The 22202-nt window shown below is 55.0% G+C and overlaps 1 protein-coding gene and 1 long non-coding RNA gene across 4 annotated transcripts in view; one reads left to right on the top strand and one right to left on the bottom strand.

The window, feature by feature from the left end:
* ADAP1 (ArfGAP with dual PH domains 1) overlaps positions 1-22202 on the bottom strand; it is a 50970-nt gene that overhangs the window by 16153 nt on the left and 12615 nt on the right. For 2 of the 3 annotated variants that reach the window (XM_041748587.1, XM_041748588.1), the window contains exons 2-3: positions 7293-7423; positions 3146-3237 (exon numbers count right to left, since the gene is read on the bottom strand). In XM_041748587.1, coding sequence (XP_041604521.1) covers positions 3146-3237; positions 7293-7423 — 223 coding nt within the window. Of the gene's footprint in view, positions 1-3145; positions 3238-7292; positions 7424-17769; positions 17918-22202 lie in introns of those variants that run through there. The other variant, XM_041748589.1, reaches the window with a different exon arrangement.
* Positions 17061-18078, top strand: LOC121487180. Its single transcript, XR_005986782.1, has 3 exons — positions 17061-17182; positions 17467-17547; positions 18029-18078. It is a non-coding gene; the product is annotated as an uncharacterized LOC121487180 (long non-coding RNA).

Genomic DNA, 22202 nt, shown 5'->3' with positions numbered 1-22202 from the left:
TTCCCCAGCTGCTGAGGCCATCTGGCCAGCCTCCTATACCAGGGAAAACCAGCACCAAAGGGGGTTCCCACTGTGCACCAAACCTCATGACGAGGGAGGCCCACACTCCCGTCTGACGCTGCTCCTGAAACCGAAAACCTGCCTGTGCTCTCAGGAACTTGGGGGAGACAGGCCTCAGGGCTCCTCCACTGGTGCCAGGGCCCTCGGGGTTGACATGGGTGCCCCCCCTGCAACCCAGAGCAAATGCAGAGCTGGATGTGTGCCGGACGGACTGCCACGGCCTGGAGCGGAGGGCCGGGGGCAGCCAGGTGTACAGGGTGACAACCTCTGGGAGCCCCCCACCCTACCCTGCCCAGCCCTGGAGCACCCCGCTCTGCCCCCACTCAGGGCGGGCCTCCCACCTTCCCACAGCCCATCGGGGGGTCCCTAGCGCCGGGCAGGCAGCAGGCCCCTTCCTTCCGCCCCCTGAGGCTGGTGCGAGCTGGGGGCACATCCGTGGAACCCCCTGCAGGAGCGTGGCTGTCTGCGGGCTCATCCACCACGTCGGGTGCTGACGTCGGACCGCCGCTCCCGACCACCCTGCTGCCCTGGTCCCGTCAGCCGCGGAGTCCTACGCTCAGGTCCCTCTGCCCAGAGGGCTGGGCCTGGCCTCTCCCTCCTGGGGAGGTGACTGCCCTTGGGGCCTGCTTCCCCTCCCGCAGGGTGGGCAGCTCACCAGGCAGTGTCGCTCTCTTCCTTTGTACCATGGGGAAACTGAGGACCCAAGCACGGCTGCCGTCCCCACCTGCCTGTGCCCTCTGAACTCCCCAAGGCAAAGCCAGACCTTCTATCATTTAATCTGCCTGATTTCTGGCCCAGCTATGGGTTGAATTGCATCCACCACCCCAAAAATATGTTGGAATCCTAACCACCAGCACCTTACAGATGGGCCCATTCAGAAGGAAGATGGTTGTGGATTAACATGTCACAATGCATCAGGCTGGAGTGGGGCGCCCCCAGAGAGGGGGTCTGGACACAGGACAGCCGTGTGCAAGCCCAGGAGGGGGCTCAGGAGACGCGCCCCGCACATCCCAATGGCCAGCCTGACCTGGCCGGGGTTTTGTCCCTGCCCCGTCCAGCTGGGAACCCTGCCCACTGAGGGCTTGGGGGCACCTTAGGGGCACCTTTGGGCTCTGGCCTTCTTTCTGGGCCCCCAAGAGGGAAGCGGAGGGCTGGCTTACAGCAGAAGCAAAACTGGGAGGAGCCCTGCTGACTTTCTTCCTGCAGAGGCAGGGCTGAACCCGAGGGCGGGGGGCAGACACAGGAAGGGGGCCCATGCCCGCCTCTCTCTGAGTCACTGCCTGACATGAGTGTGACCTCATCCCCAGGTCTTCTGAGCACCGTTCCTCGTGGTCTCCTCGTGGACTTGCCTGTGAACTCCAAGCCCCAGACGGGAGGCTGGGGAGGGGGCACACATCCCCTGGTTCCTCCTCAGGACACCCTGAGGCTGCTGCACCCCCATCCTGCAAGGGGCCCTGCTCCTAGGTGGGGATGCTGCACCCTACAGTTTACTGAGTGATTCAAACCATGCCCCTTGCCACCACACCACACTGCACCCCACAGTCTACATGGGATCCGCAGCCTGCCCCCAACCACACGCCACAGTGAGCTGAGTGTGTTGGCCACCACTCCTCGCTGGTCTCATGGCTGCCTGGTCAGGTTTCCCTGTGAGGGGCTGGGATCCCACCCCTGCAGGCATCTGCACCCCCCTGGGCCTCAGGGGCGTGGCCTGGGCAGGCCTGAGTGCCTCCCAAGGGTGGGGATGGTGGCAGGCTCAGCTCCCACAAACTTCACCTAGCAGAGGCTTCTGGAAGGCAAGGCCTGCCCAGGGTCAGCTTGTTCCCTCCCAGGATGCCCCGTCACCTGGACAGGGAGTGGTGGAGGCAGGGATGGTCACTGCGAGCATGTTACAGGGACCAGGGCATGGAGGAACCTGCCAGGCATCCTGTGACAAGGACAGAGCCTGCGGGCCGGTCTGTCCCTTGTCATATACTCAGAAGGGAGATACAGGGCACGCATGCAAATAAGCAGACCACGGAGCAGCCTGCAGCTGAAGTGAAAATCCCAACAGCTGCTGGGCCTCGATGATTCATATCGAGATGGCCAGGCAGGGCCTCGGGCTCCAGATTCCCCGTGGGCCCAGAAGTGGCTGGGCAGGGGGGCTCAGGATGTGACCGGTACCTGCCCCCGGGGGGGGGGGTCTCTGGCAATGGTTCTTGTCCCCAGAGATCCTGTGGCCATCAGCAGCGTATCCCCGGACAGGTCCTCCCCCTCCTTTCCAAGCAAGGGAAGTTTGCCCCAGGCAGGTGGCTGAGAGCAGGTCTCCCACCTGCTTGCCTGGGATTGGGAACTCCCAGAGGAGACCCCACATCCCAAGTCTTGGTTCCAGCTTATCTGCTGGGATCTGTGTCACCCTAAGAAATTCACCCAACCCCTCTGGGCCCTGGGAGCACCCTTGTCAAAAGAGAGCTGTCATCTCCAAGCCGTGGCTGCGCACTGTGGACAGCGGCCAGCAGAGGCAGGCCAGTTGGGGGGTTTGAGTGATGCCCAAGGGGCCTGTCCTGCCCCGGGAGCACAGAGGGACATGGCGTTCTGGGGGGCGGTGCCCAGGGAGGCAGGGGGTTCAGGGAGGTCAAGAAATGCTGGGAGAAGGCAGCCCTGGTGGCTCAGCGGTTTAGCACCGCCTTCAGCCCAGGGCCTGATCCTAGAGACTTCGGATGGAGTCCCATGTCGGGCTCCCTGCATGGAGCCTGCTTCTCCCTCTGCCTGTGTCTCTGTCTCTCTCTCTCTTTCTGTGTCTCTCATGAATAAATAAATAAAATCTTAAAAAAAAAAAAAAGAAATGCTGGGAGAAGGGGAGCCTGGATGGGGTAGACACCCCCCCGGACCTTCTCAACATCCTCCTCTGACCACCTCGGGGCACTTGAGGCCCCTGGAGATGCATGCGGAGACCCACAGTGAGGCCTCACTGCCCTCCCTCCAGCCACTGGCCACCACCCCATCACCAGGCTTGGGGACTCGGCCATCCTCCCCCGCTCCGGGGGTGGCAGCCAGTGCCCAGCGGGTCCTCCCAACTCCAGCCCGAGAGAACCCCGCTGTGACTTACTGACAGTCGGAAAACGTGGGCCGGTAGTAGAAGGGAGGCACTTTGGACTCGTATGTGTCCCTCGCAACGTCGTTCCCGTGGGAGGCCATGAACTGCAGAGGGAGGACGGGGTCAGTGCTCCTGGAGGCCGAGGCCTGGGGCAGGGGCCGGCTGACCCCAGAGCCCTGGTGGCCCCCAGCCCCTCCTGTCCCAGGGGAAGCAGTCCGCAACAGCCACAGAGACAGCACCTCCAGTTCCACAGCAGGTGGAAGGGGCCCTGGAGAGGGTGGCAGAGATCCTGGGCCCTCCTCGTGTCCCCCGGGGCTGCAGAGCTGTCCTCTGCTCGAGATGCCCCATCCTCATCTCAGGTGAGGCCTGCTCTCCACTCATCTGGCCCATGCCCAGCAGGCAGCCCTTGAGTACTAGACACAGTGAGGGCCCGGGGCGGCGAAGGGTGGGCGGCAGGGGTCAGGAACCTGGAGCAGACTACTTACACAAGCAGTGGGGGAGCAGCAGGTGCAAAGGCCCTGGGGGCAATGCCCGGCATGTGGGAGGAGATGCCTGGGCTGGTGCAAAGATCGGGCAGCAGGGAGTGCACGCGGCCTGGAGGGCGAAGAGGGCGGAGGAGATTCCTTCAGCTCCACTCCTGCCTCCTTCCCGATGCCCTGGCGGAAAGCCTTTCTTCTAAAGACACTGAGCTTTGAGGACTATCGGGTCGTGACCAAGGCCAACCCAAGTGGGTCAACCGGAAAAAAACACCAACAGTAAGGCTGGTACCAAATTAGAATTCCAAAATCAGCTGCTCTTCTATCTAAAACATCAGTCAAGAACTAGGCAAAATACGAAGGACCAGCCTCATGAGAAATGTTCAGTCTCCACAAAGACAAAACGGACGCGTTCTGAGGGATGCACAAGAAACCCTGTCCCCTGCCCAGAGAGACGCATGTTCTCCTGATGTCCCTCTGTGTCATCTTTGAAGTTGTCAAACATGGCAAAACAAAACAGGGATAGGATTTTTTAAAGCTAGCAATGGTTATAAAGTTCATTTTAAAAATTAACAAGCAAAAACGTTCTAGAAAATTCTGCAAGGACTCTTCCTACCAGATATTAAAACCTGATACTGACCAGAAAGCCTAATCAGTCCAACCAATACAAGGTCCAGAAATAGATCCAGGAAGTTCTAATATTCGATATTAGATTTAATAGGATGGATGGGGGGAGGGATGTCCATTCGTGTCAGCAGTGGGGGCAGGAAACTGTGAAACCATCAGACAAAGTGCATTTGGACACAAACTTTCAGTCAAAAAAGCTCCAATTGAATTAAAGATGTGATTTCCAAAACTAAACAGTAAAAGTAGTAGATAAAAACCATGGCACAATTTAAAAAATAATTTTAGGAAAATATGGGAGGAAATCTTTGTGACTTTGGACGAAGAAATGGTTTCTTAGATGTGATCCCCAAAGCACAAACAAAAGAAAAAAATGGAACTTCATCAAAACTAAAAATGTATGTGCTTCAAAGGATGCCGTCGAGGGCGCGCAAACATTATGCTGAATGAAAGAATCCGGACGCTAAAGGCCACAGTGTGTGGCTGTCTTCACACGAAGGGGCCAGAAGGGGTGACGCCCAAGGTGGGACGCAGCCCAGCGGGGACAGGAGGATGTCTCCTCGGAGGTGATGGGAACACCCTGGAACCAGACACCAGTGGTGGCTGCACAAACCCAGGAATGCGATCAATGCCACGGGACTGCTCACTTCAAAACGGTGGAGTCGTGACTTTCACCTCAGGAATTAAACCTAGAGCTCCTGAAGAATCTCAACTGCACTTGGAGCATTTCGAACATTTTATTTAAAAAGGAAAGTTAAAAGATACCTCACAGAAGGAGAAACACTATTTGAAAATACCGTATCTGACGGGGTGCTCGTGTCCAGAATATATGAAGGACTCCAAGTCAAAGCTCCTGGCTCAAGAATAAAAAGACAACCTGTGTTTAAAATCAGTGAAGGATCTGAATGGGCATTTGTCCAAAGAACACACACAAGTGGCCAACAGACATATGAAAAGATGCTCACATCACTCATTATTCGGGAAACGCAAGTCAACCCCACAGCGAGAGACCACCTGCAGCCCTGAGGGTGACCTGGCCCGGAGGCCAGCAGGGCAGCACGTTGGGGGGACCGGAACAGTCATGCACGGCCAGTGGGCACGTGCCCCGGTGACCAGCAGGTCCCTTCCGACATGGCCGTGCCACCCAGTCCAGGAGAGGCCACTCCAGCCCCCGCCCCGAGAGCTCGCCCAGACTGTTCCCAGAGGCAGCGTGCACGGGAGCTGCCAGTGAGATGACCCCAGGCCCGGGGCTGGACGGGCGGGTGCGTAAGCCGAATGTGGTCCGTCCACACAGCGGGAATTACTCTGCGATAGAGGGGTGTGTGGCGTGGACACCTGCCACCTCGTGGGTGAAGCCCGGACACGTGGTGCTCCCTGGGGGGGGGGAGTCACAGAGAGCACGGGGGGACATGGGAGCAGTGACCTGACCCTTCCGGAGGAGCGGATCCATTGGAACAGAAGGCAGACTCCCTGCTTCCAGCGGGGGCTGGGGAGGTGGTCATTTGGGGGAAATACTCCAAGATCAGGCAGGGGGGATGGCTGCGCGGCCGGGCGACGTGGTGAAACCGATGGGCCACAGCCTCGCCCGGGAACTGCCTGGGGTGTGAGCTCTACCTCGGTGATGCCGTGATGAGTCAGACCAGGCCTGGGGCCAAGCGGGACCATCTACACACCCTAGAACCCCTGAAACCACGGAAGACTGACAAATTTGACTACATCAAAGTAAATAAGTTTCCACTGCAAAAACCACCTCGAGCAAAGTCAAAAGACAACCCAGAAAAAAACGTCTCCTACTACCACCTCGGAGGGTTAGATCCCCAAATATAGAAGAACACGAGAAAGCGGAAGCGCCGCGAGGGGCCAAGGCTGCGCATGGCAAGGCGGACGGGACAGCACAAGAGACTCCAGACCACGGCCTGAGATGCCCGGGGTCACTCAAGACCCAGAAATGCTGCATGAAGACCCCATGGGGATGCGGCCGGGAAGGACCTGGGGCCAGAGTGCAGGGGTGCAGCAGAGGCCTTCAGATGCAGGCTGGGGGGCCCAGAAGCCGCCGGGGAGGGAAATGGAGCCAAATCTGTGAGAAATTACAGACGTGGGGCCTCGGACCCTCAGGGATGAGGCTTCTAAGAGCCACCACTGGCCCTGTGGGGGCACAGGTGCACCTGCCTGGCGGCCACTATCCCTCCAGTCACCTGGTCCACTGAATAAGGACTCTCCACGAGAGGGCTCACTGTGCCTTGTGGGGGGGACGCCATGGGGGCCCCACACGGTCACTGGCTCCCTGCATGCACGTGTCTCTTGACCAAAACACAGCCTTGGGGAAGCATCCAGGTGCTTGTGCACAGATAGGTGGGCAGACAGAACAAGGCCCAGCCATATGGTGGATGTTACCTTCTCGTAAAAAGGAGCAGAGCCCTGACCCACCAGAACCTGGGTGACCCTGGACGGGGTGGGGGCGGGGGGCACTCGGTGAGAGAAGCAGACGCAGGGCCACCTGCTGGCCCTTTCATGGAAGTGCCCACCACGGGCACAGCGGTGGGGACACACAGCACAGGAGCATCCTCCGGCCTGTGTACCAGACGGCTAAGCGTACGGGTTCTCTCCCAGGTGGAAATGTCCTAAAAGTGACTTTGGTGTCATTGGCCCCTAAACATACCAAAGACTGCTGAGATGTGCGCTTTCAACAGGCAAACTAGAGGCCAAGGGCACAGGACACAAAGGTCCTTTTCACCCCGCCTGGCCCCCGGCCCCCACCCTCTGCCCTCTCACCCTCACCTGCCCATCCCATCCCTCCTGCCTCTCTCCCCACCCCTCCTACAACCCCTGTCTTCCCCCTGCCCTCACCCCTTGCCCCCTCCCGCTCCCCTACCCTATCCCTCCCAACTCCCCCCCCTGCAGTGTTAGTCCCAGTCAGGAGTCTGGAGCAAGGGTAAAGGGTAAAGACCTTCAGGGTGTCTGACCAGGGGGCCAGGCCCAGGACACCCAGGTGGCAGCAGGACTACAGGGGATCCTCCCACTCACGGCCACCCCCACTCCACCCCCACGCAGGCCCATACCTCCACTTGGGCCTCCTCCCAGGCATCCAGGCGGACAGACTTCACCTTGCTGACCTGGGGGATATTCCGGTGGATTCCGGAGCAGCTGAGACAGATGAACACCCCCAGGGTGTAGGAAGCCCAATCAGGATCTGGAAGGCAAAGGCCAGATGTCTGCTCAGGGAGGCTCCGACCCAGGGAATGGAGCAGGGCCGGGACTCTCGCCTCTGTCTGCCCATCCCTGCAAAGGGAGGCTGGCAAGGAGATCCCTAGGGCTCATGGGCTCTGTCCCAAGCGAGGTCCCTCCCACCTGCCACAGGTGAGCAGCCCCATCCCCGATGTCCTAGCTGCTCCGCGGACACCCAAGTGGACAACGCATGGCCATGGGAGATGTGCTGGACGATGGCACTCCATCATGACAGGGACATTGGCTTGGCCACGTGCCCACGCACTCGGACACACCTTGATGTCTCACTTACCCTCAAAGTGCAATGGGAACACGTGTGTGCATGCGTGGACGCAGCAACATGCAGGGTGCTGATGGCTGCTTGACCTAACTGGGCAAGCGGGTCCAGGTATAAGTCGGCCCACTTTTCATTTGCAAAAGCCGGTCCATTTGCAATTTTTCATATTGATCCACGGCAACCGAGCACAGTGGAACGTGACACGATATACTGGGCCCTGGAAGCGGCTCCGGGATTGTCTGCGTTCTGCACGCCCCATCCTAGTAACTGAGTGAGAGCCAGAGGCCGAAGGAGGGAGGCTCAGAGCGAGTGCTCAGAAGGGACGATGGTCTCTGAAGCACCTTCCGCTTGTAAGTAAAGCTTCTCCTGAATCAGGCTGGTTTAAGTCAGATGCCAGGAGGCCAGAGCCTCTCCTCAGATACCAAAGGCCTCATCACAGGCCCAAGCTCTGTGCTAGAAGTCTTACAGGGCGTGTGCAGATGTGAGTTGGCAGGTGTGGTGTGCACATGTGTGAGTGAGCAGGTGTGGGTGTGGGGGCCGGTGCACCAGGCCCCTCTGGTTCCTGGACCAAGGACCCAGCAGCCCTGGCCCTGGGGGTGGCTGGCCCCTGCCCCAGACTCACAGTGGCCCGAGGGCACCCGCCCTGCCTTGGTCCCCAGCCTCCCTCCCTGCCTGCTTGGGGAGACAAGGGCCGGCTTATTGCGGGACCCGAGAGGGACACAGGGAGTGGTGGGCTGAGTAATTGAGCACAGGGGTTCTGGTGATGACAGGCCCCACTCACAGCATCCCTGTCGCTGTCCCCGAGGCACCCGTGGGGCGTGTGACCTGCTCTAGGGTCTAGAGAGGAAGTGGAGATGAGGGAGGCAGGTCACTTCTAAGTGGCACCCAGAATAGAGAAGTTTCGGGAGAAAAACAGCTACATCATCCTGAGGGACCCATGCCCAGCCCCACAGGCAGACTGTCCGTGGGGGCTGGGGATCCTCTGAGCCCTCACTTCCAACCTCCCCTTGATGGGTGTTTATGGGATGGGGGTGCCTGGTGCAGGATGGGCCTCCTGATGAGACTGGGGTGCTAGGCGACGGGGCAGTGACCCCAGGCACAGACGCAGGCTCCTGGTGGGGAACCTGAAAGCACCAGGGGCCTCAGCCCTCTGCCCCCTCCCTGTACTGGGGTTAGCAGACATCACTGCTCCCCACAGGGTCAGCGAGGGATGTGGCCCAGAGAGCCTGAGGCCTCGGAGCTGTGGTTCTGGGGGGGTCCTTACCCCCACTCTGAGGAGCTATGAGCAGAGGGGCAGACAGACCACTGGCCCACCCACCCATCCTCCTGGACATCCCCCATGTCCACCCTGGCTCCCCATGTTCCCCCCATGGCCTCAGAAGCTAGAGCATCCAGGCAGCTTTTGCTCTGGAACCCTCCAGGGACTTCTCACCACCTCTCCTAGCTCCTCCTGGGCTGCTCCAGCCCCCCACGTTTGGCGTCCCCTTCCTCCACTCATCTGGGTGCAGAGGTCACCCTCACAGGCTCCCCGGCCACCAGCTGGGGGCCCCCTCAGTGTCCATCTCGGTTCCTCACCCCCTCTGCCGTCCTGGCATTCAATTTCTTTGCCTGTTTACCGAGCACTGTCTGTCTCGGACCTAGAATATAAATGGGTCAGGGCTTGACATGCTCTGGGCCCCTTCTTAGCAGCCGGGTCTGTACCCACATCAGGGCCCCAGATGTCTGCACGGCCCCCACAGCCACGTCCCTGAGCTCCCTTCCACTGGCCCAGGGAGGTGCCTTGGCAGCAGGGCTTGACTGCAGCCAGAAGCCAGGCCTCCAACATACTGGGGTCTACAGAGCAGGCAGGATGGGCCTGCAGGGAACCCCACAGAGTGGGCAGCTGGGGAACCAGCTCCGTGCCTCCCCGGGGGCCAGAGGGGGTATCAGAGAGCCACAGACCCCTTGCAGCCCAAGCGCTCTTGGCAGCACACAGACTGAAGACCCCACACATGATCATGGGGACGCAGGGAACAGCAGAGCCCATGGCTTTGCATGAACCAACCTGTGTCCTCTACCCTCAGAATACACTCTCCCTGCATTTTGGTACCCCTCTCTAGAAACTGCCTGGCTGCTGCCCGGGGGGCACACCGAGGCCCCTGGTACCATCCCCCCCCAGGCCTCCGCCCCACACCCCCACTCTCCTGCGGCCCCAGCCTACCCTCGGTGTCCCTCCTGGATGCCCGGGCACACCCACCGTCCTAGGGACCCAGGAGCTGCTCCCTCTGTGAAAATGCTGCCCCACCAGGAAATGAGCGACTCCTCTGGTCCAAGAGAATGTGAGCAGGGAAGACCCACGCGGGCCACAGACACAGCCGCCAGCTGGGCCGGGGCTGCACCCCTGCCACCGTCCTCTGGTGCTGCCGCCTGCGAGGAGGGCCCCCCCCCCCCCAGCAGCGAGGAGCTGGCAGGAGTGGGCAGACATGGACTGCGGCCCAAGCTGCAGATTTCTGTAGGAAATTGCATCAGGGCAGGGCAGCAGGCTTTCTCCCAAAGCCAGACTGGGGAGCTGTGGCTCACTCACCCATTCACACTCACCAGAGAAGCACCCGGGCCCCTGTCCACCTGAGTGGCCACACTCCTGCTAACCAGGGAGGACCCCGTAGCCCCATCAGATGTGCTCTAGAGCTGAGCAGACCCGCACCCGAGCCTGGGGGGCTGGGTCCCACTCTCTCCCCACCCTTCCTAGCTGTACGCCCCAAAGAAAATCACTTCATTGCTCTCTTTCTCCTCTGTAAAGTGAGCAGAATACCATCAAGGACCCTGAGGCCACTAACAGCAGGGGGGACAGCCTGGCACACAGGGTGCTCAGGTAATGGCAGTCATCACACAGTGGCTGTGTGGCTCTGCTGACACAGCCCAGGCCACAAGCCTTCCCAGGCACCCTCAAGCATTCACGTCCCTGTTCAGATGCTAATTTCCTCAGCCCCTCAGAGCACAGGTCTGTGGCAGAGACCGTGGCCTGCCTCTCTTCCTCCCCGGGGTCACATGGCGCAACACTTCTCAGCCACCTGGAAGTTCAGTGCGGCCGTGATTCTGGGCTATGGAACGTGATCAGAGGGACCCGTCCCGCCAGGCCTGGCTGACGGCCACCACCCGCCCATGGTGCTTCTTCTCTGCATCCTTGACCAAGGGGATGGGGGTGGGGCGACTCTGGTGAGGGTGGAGGGGTGGAGGGGTGGAGGCCCCTGAGTCACTGTCTGGAGCAGAGAGGTCCCAGAGAGCTGGGACAGGTACCTGTGTACAGCACTGTGTTGTGAGCCAGTAACAAGCCCGGCCTCTGAGATGCAGAGCTGTTTGTTGCAGCTGCTGGGCTTCCTGACTCAGTCTCCTCATTCATCGTGGGCTTCCCAAGGACAGAACCCAGCCAAAACCAGAGGTCAGGTTCTGTGATGAATTAATGACCCAACAGCCCTCTGTCTGCAGAACCCCTACTTCCCAAGAGGGCACCAAGGCCTTCTCCCCGACTCTACTAATGAACATTTGCTGAGGGCTACGCCGTGCAGGGAGGGCTGGTGGGGCAGGAGAGGGCGACAGTCTACAATGAAAGGCTATCCCCGGGCAACAGGTGGAGAGCACCAAACCGAGGTGCAGAAAGGGGACAGTCCCAATCCACCCCCGGCTTCTGTCTTCCCCAGAGACCTCCACCAAAGCTGCTTAGTCCACTACTGTGTAGAGTGCCTGGCAGGCACATGGTCTGGGGCAAGCAGCACCCCTTCCAGGCTCGCCGCCTCCTCTGTAAGATGGGACAGTAACCATCACTTGCAAAATGAGCCCAACTGGGACAGTCACTAGGGTGCAGAAGAGACCTCACTTTTTACCACTTGGTAATATCTGCTCTGACTGTGGACCGCTGGCCCAGGGCTGTCTCCTCACAGCCTTCCCTGACATGTGAGGAAATTCTGAGGTTGGCTAAACAAAGACCAACAAACGCTCCTGCTCAGCCATCCTCCATCCTCATACACAGACTCTGGGACAAGGCTGTCTCTGTCCTGGCCTAGAAGACCTGTTTACAGAACACCTCAGCGGGGATTGGCAAACTGTGGCCCTTGGGCCTGTTTTTGTAAATAAAGTTTTATTGGCACACAGCCACACCCCTCATTTACACTTTGTGGCTGCTTCTGCAATACAGTGGCAAAGTCAAGTGGTTGTGATGAGGAGATGTGGCCAACAGAGCCTGAAATATTTACTATCTGGTCCTTTAAGAAAACATTCGCCAGGCCCTGCATTGGAGGGAAAAGAGTGAGACAGACGTGAGATCAAGGAAGGCATGTGATCAGAAGGCATAGCATACTGCCACCACTAATAATCAAATGACAACAAGGCTCCTAGTTTGAAGGAGAGGTTACGAACTTGTCTGCCATCCTGCGGCTAGGACAAGGACCTACTGTTGTACAACTTAAAGCTGTTTGGCCCCAGCCTGCCCATCCAGCGTGTGGGAGTGTGGGAGGTATGCACACACACACACACACACACACACATGCCCTCAAACAGAACACAAGCAGCTGCTTCCATGGAGGGCTCTAGGAAGTCTGAACTTAAGAAATGGAGACACTAAGCCCTTCACATAAGGGTAAGGACAGGGCACCAGGCTGGCTCAATCATGACAGCAACTGACTTGATCTGAGTCATGAATTCGACCCCACATTGGGTGTAGAGAGTACTTATAAAAAAAAAAAAATGCCAGCTAAATCAGGTGTGTCAGAGACTAGAGCAACACAGTTATCACTTGAGGAATAGAAAGTTTGTACCTTTTTTTAAAAAAGATTTTATTTATTCATGAGAGAGAGAGAGAGAGGCAGAGACACAAGCAGAGGGAGAAGCAGGCTCCATGCAGGGGGCCCGACGTGGGACTCTATCTCGGGTCTCCAGGATCAGGCCCTGGGCTGAAGGTGGCACTAAACCGCTGAGCCACCGGGGCTGCCCAGTTTGTACCCTTTTAAAAAAAGCTTTGGTGATGGCACCCTGTTACTCATCCACTGGAATGGCTGAAAAGCAAAAGACCAACATTACCAAATGATGACGATACGGAACAACTGGTAATTTCATATACCACTGGCAGGAGCATAAGTTGGTTCAACTCACTTTGAAAAACAGTTGTTCACATAATTAACCATCTTTTTCCTGTATACCAGCAATTCTACTCCTCAGTATTTACCAAAGTGGAGTGAAAACACATCCACAAAAAGATGCGCATACCCAATAACATTACAAAGAAGACAAAACCATGACCACCAGTGATTTACACCAGGAATGCAAAGCTGGCTTAACATTTGAAAATCAATGTAATTCACCATATTTACAGATTAAAAATGAAAAAACATATAACTCTCACTAGATTCAGAAGAAGCACGTGATAAAATGGAGCATCCTGGTAAAAAACTAGGACGTCTGGGTGGCTCAATGGTTGAGCATCTCCCTTCAGCTCTGGGTGTGATTCCGGGGTCCTGGAATTGAGTTCTGCGTCGGGCTCCCCACATGGAGCCTGCTTCTCCATCTGCCTATGTCTCTGCCTCTTTCTCTGTGTCTCTCATGAATAAATAAAATAAAATAAAAAAGAAAACTAGGAATAGAGGAGTGCTTTGCTAACTCGATATACAGCATCATGAAATATCTATAGCTAACATCATACCTAATGGAGAAAGACTGAATGCTTTTCCCTAGAATCAGGACCAAGACAGGAATGTCTATTCTAATCACTTCTATTCAAAACAGAGTTGGAGATTCTAGTTTGTGCAATAAGGCAATAAAAGAAATAAGCTTCCAGATTGGAAAGGGAAAAATAAAACCTCTTTTATTCATACACAACATGATTATCAACATAGAAAATTTGATGGATTCTAGAAAAACACTTCTAGAATTAATAAGGCTGCAGGATATAAGATAAATATACAAACATTAATTATATTTGTATATGTCAGCAAAAAGCAGTTGGAAATTGAACATTTAAAAATGTCATTTCCATCCTGGAGATTGTTGCACAACAATGCGGCTGTTTTAAATGTCACTGAACTATACTTGAAAGAGGGTAAAATAGTGAATTATATGTTATATAGATTTTACTACAATGAAAAGTTTAAAACACCATTTATAATTGTATAAAAAAAAGAAATACGCAGTGGTAAATATGACAAGCGATAATGCAAAGTAGTGCACTGAACACTACAAAATACCGCTGAGACAGATGCATTACAGACCATGCGACTATGAAGTGAAAGATACCACTTTCAGGCTGGAAGACTCGATATCGTGAAGATGTAAATTCTCTCCAAATTTATCTATAGACTCAATGTCATCCCAATCAGAACTCCAGGAGGATTTTTAAATGTAAATTAAATGAGTTCTAAAATTCAGATGCAAATTCAGGGGACCTAGAATAGCCAAAACAACTTTGGAAAAGGACAAAAACGGAGCACTAATACTTCTGGGTTTTAGAATTTATTGTAAAGTTACAGTTATCGAGACAGCACAGTATTGGTATAAAAACAAAGAGAAGATCACTGGCACAGAATAGAGCCCAGAAATATTTCCACACGTGTTATTGATGAAGGTGGAAGGATGTCTTAGCAGAGAAAGAATAATCTTTCAGCACATGGTGCCAGAAGAGTCGGACATCACCTGCGAAAATACTAAACTCGGCCCATGCCTCCTACCACCTACAACAAAGTCATTCAAAATGCATCATCACGCTAAATGTAAAACCCAAAACTATAAAACTTCCAAAAGAAAACAAGAGAAGTCTTTGTGAGAGTGCATGAGGCAAAGCCTTTTTGGTCACAGAAAACTAAAAAAAAATTAAGTTAGCGTCATCAGAATTTTTTAAAAGGTCTGCTCTTTGAAGGATGCTGGTTGAGGCAAGTTACAGCGGGAGAAATTTTGCAAATCATGTCTCTGATACAGGATGTGTGTCCAAAATGCACAAAGGACCGCTGAGAGTAACAAGAACACTAACATCTCAGTGACATGAAGAGGCCGATGGGAATCCGAAGCACATCAGTGGGGGCCTGGCTCCCAGCACTCCTACGGGGGTGCATCTTACTGTGTGTAAATCATACCTCAATAAAAATGAATAAAAATTCAGTGGCTGTTTCTATGGCCCCAGCCCTACCCCAGAGCCCAGAGAAGCAGAAAAACCAGGGCCTCTCACCCTGCTGGTCCTGCTGGGTGGGGTGGACAGGGACCTGCTTTCTCTAGGACATGAGTGCTCCCTCCTCCAGGAGCTATGTCCAGCTGGCTCCTGGGGGCCACGCAGGCCAGTCCACAGGCCTGGCCTTAGAGAAGGAAGGAAGAGCGTCCTGGGCATCCCTCAGAGGCCCCCTGGTCAACCCTGCCTGCCTCATCACACGCCCTGGGGCTGAGGACTCAGCACGTTACCTCACCTGGTCCCACAGCTCCATTTGAGGCTGATGCTATGATTAGGCCAATTCTACAGAATAAGACACATAAGGCCCAGCAGGGGTCAGACACTTGCCTTAGGTCGCACAATGGCAGACTGGCCCGGAACTGAACTACTTTCCTCCACAGGTTCAACAGAGGCAGGGGAGAGAGAAAAGGGGTCCTGGGGGGTGGAGGCGGGTCACAGGTGAGACCACTGCTCACGGTGGTCATTGGTTCCCACCTGCTGACAGGCACCCCAGTGCCCTTTGAAGCCCATTAGTAGGCTGAGTTCACATTCAGGTTCTGAGGCTTCCAGGAGAGGAAGAGGAGGGGGAGCCCTCACCCCGTCACAGGGAAGAACCCTGCACTGTGCCAAGGCAAGGGCCCCGGGACAGGTGCGTGGTGCTGGGGAAGCGCCAGCGGGAGGTGGGCTGAGCTGGACCCGGGGGGAAGGCAAGAAGCCAAGGCGTGGGGCACACGCAGAGGCCTGCTGTGTCTGATCAAGCCAGTGGGATGCTTTGGACCTGAGGTGCAAAGTGCGGTTCCCCCAAATCTCAGGCTGATGATTTCCACAGGGTTGTCTGGGTGCCACCTGCCTAGCAAAAATCTGGCTCCAATGTCACCTTTCTGTGGCCAGACAGGACTGTCACTGAGTGCCACCCAGAGGCCGGCCTGCCTGCCCGAAGCACCTGCACACGGTAGCTCACAGCAGCTCCAGCAAGTGTGCCACTCACCAATGGGTCGAGTGCCTGTGATCCTAAAGATGGAGGTGTGGGGCCTCCCCCTGGGATCAGCTGGCTGGGGACACGGTCTGGCTGTCTCAGGACTCAGCAACCCTGGAGGGTCCCCCCATGCCTGAAATGCTGCCCTTGAGCCTGGGGTGGCTGTTCAATCAAGAGCCCAGATTTTAAAGAAGGATCTTGCCTCTGGAAGTAGAGTTCTTGAGGGGACTGACTGAACAACAGTTGACGACTTCCAGCCTCCAGGAGAGGGAGCCCCTGCACCCCCCACCCCCCCAACCCCCTGCAAGTGCCCGAGGGTGGAGCACCAGCAAGCTGGTCCCCCACTGGCCTTCATGGGTTGCTCCATGGGTTGCTCCAGGAGCCCCAGGCCCAGGAGCCTGCAGGAATTCCTGCTGAAATGTGCCTGCTCTTCACCCCTCCCTCCTCCCTCCAAGAGATCTCTGCAGATCTCTTGGGCAGATCTCCACAGGAGGGCCACCCTGACCCTACGTGTGCACATGCGGTGGGAGGCTATGAAGAGCTGGACAAAGGCTGACAGGAGGTCCCCAGGGGAGACGTCACCCCAGCATTAGGGGGCCAGATGGGACTCGGGGCTCCTTCTCAGGCTGCTGGAGCACAGCAGGGTCTGCCCACACCCCCACATCAGAGCCAGGAGAGAGGCACCCAGCGTAAGCAGTCTACATGTCCACAAAAGCTTCATGCCCCCGAGCCCGGAGCCCCTCAGGTGGGAGGGTAGCTAGTGGGGAACCCCAGCACCAGGACCCCCTGACCCCAGGCCCTGCTCTGGCTGCACCCCTTCCACATGGGGCAAGGAGCACAGCAGCAGCAGCCAGCCAGCCAGCCAGCCGTCCTCTCTCGGGGCATCAGGGACTCTGAGACTCCTTGCCCAGTAGCCTGGAGTGGGCCTCCAGGGCCCGTGTCCCCCAGCACAGACCACGAGGTGCTCTGTGCAGCACTGCACCCCAGGGCACCCCAGGAGGCCCCGCGCCTAGAAGAGAGGGCTATAGAGAGCGGCCAGGCCTGAGTGAGGAGCTCCACTCCTGCCCCAACCCACATCAGCACCGGCACACCTCCAGTGCCAGCCTCCAGGTGCCAGCCGCGCCCTCTGTGCACAGACTCTGCCCCAGGCTGCCAGCTCTCTCACGGCTCCTCCCAGCACCCCCACCCCGCCTCCCAGGGTTGTCCCTGCCCTCTGTTTGCCCCTGCTCTGCCCTGCCTTCTCCCAGGGAGCCTGCAGGTGACTCAGCCCCTCACCATTTCCTGGAGCAGAAATGAGGCATCTGTCCAGGTGAGACAGGGGGCAGGGCGCGGCAGGACGGGGCAGGTGGCGTCACCCCCAACCAAAGTCCAGCAGGGGAGGAGAGCACCGCCTATGCAGGGAGCCAGAACCAGGGGTCTTGGCAGAGCCCTGCAGCCGGCTCCGGAGAACCTGTCCCTTGCACACTGAGGCCCAGGAGTGAGGGGGGCATGGGTGGGGGGGGGCTGCCAGCACCCTCACAGCCCCCTGCTGCTGGAACCCTCCCAACTCGCTCTGCTCTGTCTGCTTGCCTGGTCCTGTCTCCCTGCCCCCAGAGCAGCTCCGGGGCGGTGGGCACGTTTGCCTCTGCATGCCGAGTGGATTCCCCGAAGTGGTGGCCAGCTACAGAGCAGGCAGTGAGTGAGCTCCTGAAGGCGTGGGGTGCGAATCTTCCCCTCTCTCCCCTTCAGTGGGGGACCCAGTGTCCCTTCAGACCCTCCCCTCCTGCCTGGCCCAGGGGTCTCCTTCTGGCACATTCCCTTCCCACCCTGGGACCACCCCCTTCAGCACCCGTGCTGCCCGATTTCAGAGTCCTTCTCCTGACCCCACGTGTACACCCTTTCATCCCCGCCACTCACCAGCCCCCGGGGGCAGACTCCGCTGGCCGGCAAGGTGCTCCACCGTCCTGGGCTGGGCAGCATGCGGCCGGCCTGCCCACCGCCAGGCTCTGGGGACCTCCCTTGCATCTCATCTCATCTCCTGGTTGTGAAAACTGTACTTGGGAGCCAAGTGGACGTGGTGGTTACACAACACTGGAATGTTCTAAATGCCACTGAACTGTTCACTTTATTTATTTATTGATTGAAGATTTTATTTATTCATTCCTGAGAAACACAGAGACCGAGAGGCAGAGACACAGGCAGAGGGAAAAGCAGCCTCCATGAAGGAAGCCTGATGCAGGACTCAATCCCAGGACTCCAGGATCACGCCCTGGGCCGAAGGCAGGCACTTAACTGCTGAGCCACCCAGGGATCCCATTGAACTGTTTGCTTTTAGTGGTCAATTTTATGTTATGTGAATTTCACCTCAGTGAAGAAAAAAACAGAAAAAGAAAACTGTGTACATTGCCAGTTTGTACATTGGCTTCCTGGTGTCTACCTCCAGCCTCTTTCTCTAGAATGTTCCCCAGCCCCAAGCTTGAGTGCCCACTCAGAGTCATGGCGATTTCTCAATCGTCACCCCTCATGCCAGTTCCTGGTCTCCACCCTTCTTCCCACAGCCTCAGCTCAAAACCAGTGTCCTCATCTCTCCCGGTCCTGCAACCCATACCTCATGTGCCAGCATGTCCTGTTCCCCAAAGTTCAAAATAAATCCATGATTTGACCACTTCCCACCACACAACTGCCAGCGTCCTAGAGTGCACCACTGTCACCTCTTGTTTGGACAACTCCAAAGCCCTCTAATGGTCTCCTGGCATCCACCTCACCTGTCAGCCCAGGACCCTCCATTACAGCGGGCAACAAGCCCTGCATGTGCCATGGTGGCGTGAGACTGTCCCCTACTCTCTGCTCCGGACACACTCGCCTCCTTGCTTCTCCTCTGGCCACATGAAGCACACAGCTCACAGTGACAGGGGCCATTGTGCCTGCTACACCCACCCCTCTTCTGGGTGCTCCGAGGGTTAATTCTGGATAACCCCAGCACCAGCACCCCATCTTCTTACTCACCTGTCTCCATGTCCTGTTCTGGTGACCGCCTCATGCTCAGGGAACCCCAGACCTTACCATACCCCAGGACCACACCCTAACCGTGGTCACTGCCAGTGATGCCACACTCACCACCTCAATACCAGTGCCCACCCACTGCCTGCCCTGATGCTGGGGGCCACCAATCCACCTCCTGTGCCTTTCCACATTGCCTGTATCTTCACTGCCTGCCCCGTCACACCGTGTAGAGCCCATCCCTCCATTAAAGCCTGTGCCTGAGGAGCTAAATGTTCTAGAGAAGACACAGGATCATCTAGAAGGAACATGAGTTAATTTGGGATCAGGGGAAGGTCTGGATGGTAAGCTGAGTTAACTGTGGTCAACATCAGCTCCTGGCACAGGAGCAACTGGCCTTCTGGACCTCTGGTCCTGGGTAGGCACTTCTGCAGTGTTCTTGGAGCAACTGCACGTAGTGTGCAAGAGCGAGGGTGGGCAACAAGGGCCCTGACTTCCAGATATGGGGTCTGTACTCTGCTCATTTTTTAAAAAAGATTTTATTTATTTATTCATGAGAGATACAGAGAGAGAGGCAGAGACACAGGCAGAGGGAGCAATAGGCTCCCCGTGGGTAGCCCGATGTGGGACACAATCCTAGATCCCCAGGATCACACCCTGAGCTGAAGGCAGACTCTCAACCACTGAGCCACTCAGGCATCCTTGTACTCTGTTCATCGATGGCTCCTCTGAAGCAGGAGGTGGGCAGCCACTCCCTCCAACTCAAGTGCCTTCCAAGGATTTAAAGGCCTAAGGCTCCCACCCTGGGAAGCCAGATAGTAAAGCCTGGGACTTTCAAAACAGCTGCATGTACAGGAAAAATTTACAAGTGACCACAAATGACCCCAGAAAAGTTTAGAAAAGACCTGAGAAGGGATGCCTGGGCAGCTCAGTTGGTTGAGTGTCCAACTCTTGATTTTGGCTCAGGGTATGGGATTGAGCCCCATACTGGGCTCCACACTCGGTGCAGAGCCTGCTTCAAATTCTCTGTCTCCCTCTGCCCCTCCTGCTCATGTACTCTTGCTCTAAAATAAATAAATAAAATCATTTTTAAAAAAGAAAAAAAAACACCCAAGAAGACATTAAGTTTACACCTCAGGGGGCTACTGGGTGGCTCAGTCGGTTAAGCGTTTGCTTTTGGCTCAGGTCATGATTCTGGGGTCCTGGGATCGAGCCCCACATTGGGCTCCTTGGCTCAGTGGGGAGTCTGCTTCTCCCTCTGCCTCTGCCCCTCACCTGCTCCCATTTATGCTCTCTCATGCACTCTCTCAGCTACATAAAATCTTTAAAAAAAATTTTACACCTCAGACTGATCATTGGCAGAGAGCCTACAACAATCAAAACAAAACAAAAATAATAAACAAAAACAATGACTAAGCCCAGCAAGCCCCAAGAAGAGGGGAGAATCTGATTTCCAAGTTCCCACATTACTAGTTTCAAATGTCCAACCAAAACAATCATGATGCACACAGAGAAGCAGAAAAGCATGACCCATTCAAAGGAACAGATGAACAGAATCTGTCCCTGACAAGGATTTAGTAGCAGATATATTACACAGATGTCAGAAAAAAATTTTAAATGTGCTTGAAGAACAAATGGCATATGTGAAGAAAGTCAAGAAAACAATGTACAGACAAAGGGAAATAGGAATAAAGACAGAAAATCTACAAAGAAACTAGAAAGAAACTTCTGGAGGTAAAAACACAGTAACTGGAATAGAAATTCACCAGAGGGATGTAAAGGCAGATCTGGGCAGCCAGGAGGACAGGACAGTGGAAGTTATGGAAGCCAAGGAACAGACAGAGAAGAAGATGGAAGAAAAGTGAACAGAATCTAAGGGACCGAGGGTTGTACATGGGAGACACAGAAGGAGAGAAAGGAGCAGGGAGATCTGAAGAAATCACGGGGTGAGGAGACATGAGTGCAAACATCCATGAGGCTCCATGAACTCCCAAGAGGCCACACTGAGACACACTACAGTACAACATCCAAAACCCAGACCCAAGGATCCGAAGGCAGCAGGAGGAAAGCCATGCGTCACTTACAAGATACCTTCAAATAGATGAAAAGATTTCTCATAAGAAACTTCAGAGGCAGAAAACAGTGGCTAATATGTGCAAAGTGCTCAGAGAAAAAAAACAAAAACAAAAACAAAAACCAACTGTCAACCAGGAATCCTATTTCTGGCAAAACTGTCCTTCAAAGGTGAGGGAGAAAGCAAGATGTTCCCAGATAAACAGAAGTCCAGGGAGTTTGCGACCAGAGCTGTAGCACCACAAAGCCATACAAGAGAAAGGAAGATCTCAGGAAACGTAAATACACAGCAACTAAAAGCTATTGTTATTAGAATACTAGTCAGAAGGCATTAGATGGCATTAAAACAGCGGTTTTCTACATGATTTAAGAGACTAATTCATTTGATGAAAAATATTATTAATGTAAAACTTAGTATGACTATAACTTTAGTATTTAACTCCAAATCTTGTTTTCTACATAATTTAAGAGGCTGATGCATTTAAAATAATTATCTATGGGGGCACATGGCTGGCTCAGTTGGAGAGGCATGTGACCCTTGATTTTGGTTGGGTAGAGAGATTATTTTTTTTTTAAATGAATGAATGAATGAATGATTATTTATGTCTTGGGGCACAGTGTAAAGATGTAATACTTTGACATCGACAACCAAAAAGGTGTTGTACACACAGCTGTGAAGGAGAAGGTTTCTGCGTGTTACTCAAGGTAAACTATAAAATCGATTTAGGTTATAAATTTAGTATGCTAAATGTAATCCCCATGGCAACCACAAAGAAAAGAGCTATAGAATATACACAAAAGGAATTAGGAGGGAATTTAAACATTTCACTAAAAAACTAAACACAGAAGGAGACAGGAATGCAGGAAACAAGGGAGAAAAAAGCTATAGGCCACACACAACACAAAACACACAGGACAGGAAGAAGCCCCTCCTCACCAGCGTTCCCTTTAAAGGGAAAGAGCCTCTCCAGTCAACACAGAGAACGGCAGGATGGATAAAAACACGTGCTGCGACCACTGGCTGTCTACGAGAGACTCAGCTGAGATCTAAAGACACAGCAGGTTGAGAGTCAACGATGGGAACACACGTTACGTGCAGACAGTCCCCAGGAGACAGCTGGTTCCACCAACATCACACAAACGGACTAAGTCAGGAAAAGGTCACAAGGGACGAGGAAGGACAGTGCATGTGAGTAAAATCCTCAATACAGCAGGAAGATCTAACAATCACAAGCATTTACGCACCTGAGCACAGACCATTAAAACATAAGAAGCAA

The sequence above is a fragment of the Vulpes lagopus genome, chromosome 3 (genome assembly GCF_018345385.1).
Source record: "Vulpes lagopus strain Blue_001 chromosome 3, ASM1834538v1, whole genome shotgun sequence".
In the NCBI taxonomy this organism is placed as follows: domain Eukaryota; kingdom Metazoa; phylum Chordata; class Mammalia; order Carnivora; family Canidae; genus Vulpes; species Vulpes lagopus.
Note: the sequence above shows the minus strand (reverse complement) of the source record. Positions and strands in the feature narration are given on the sequence as shown.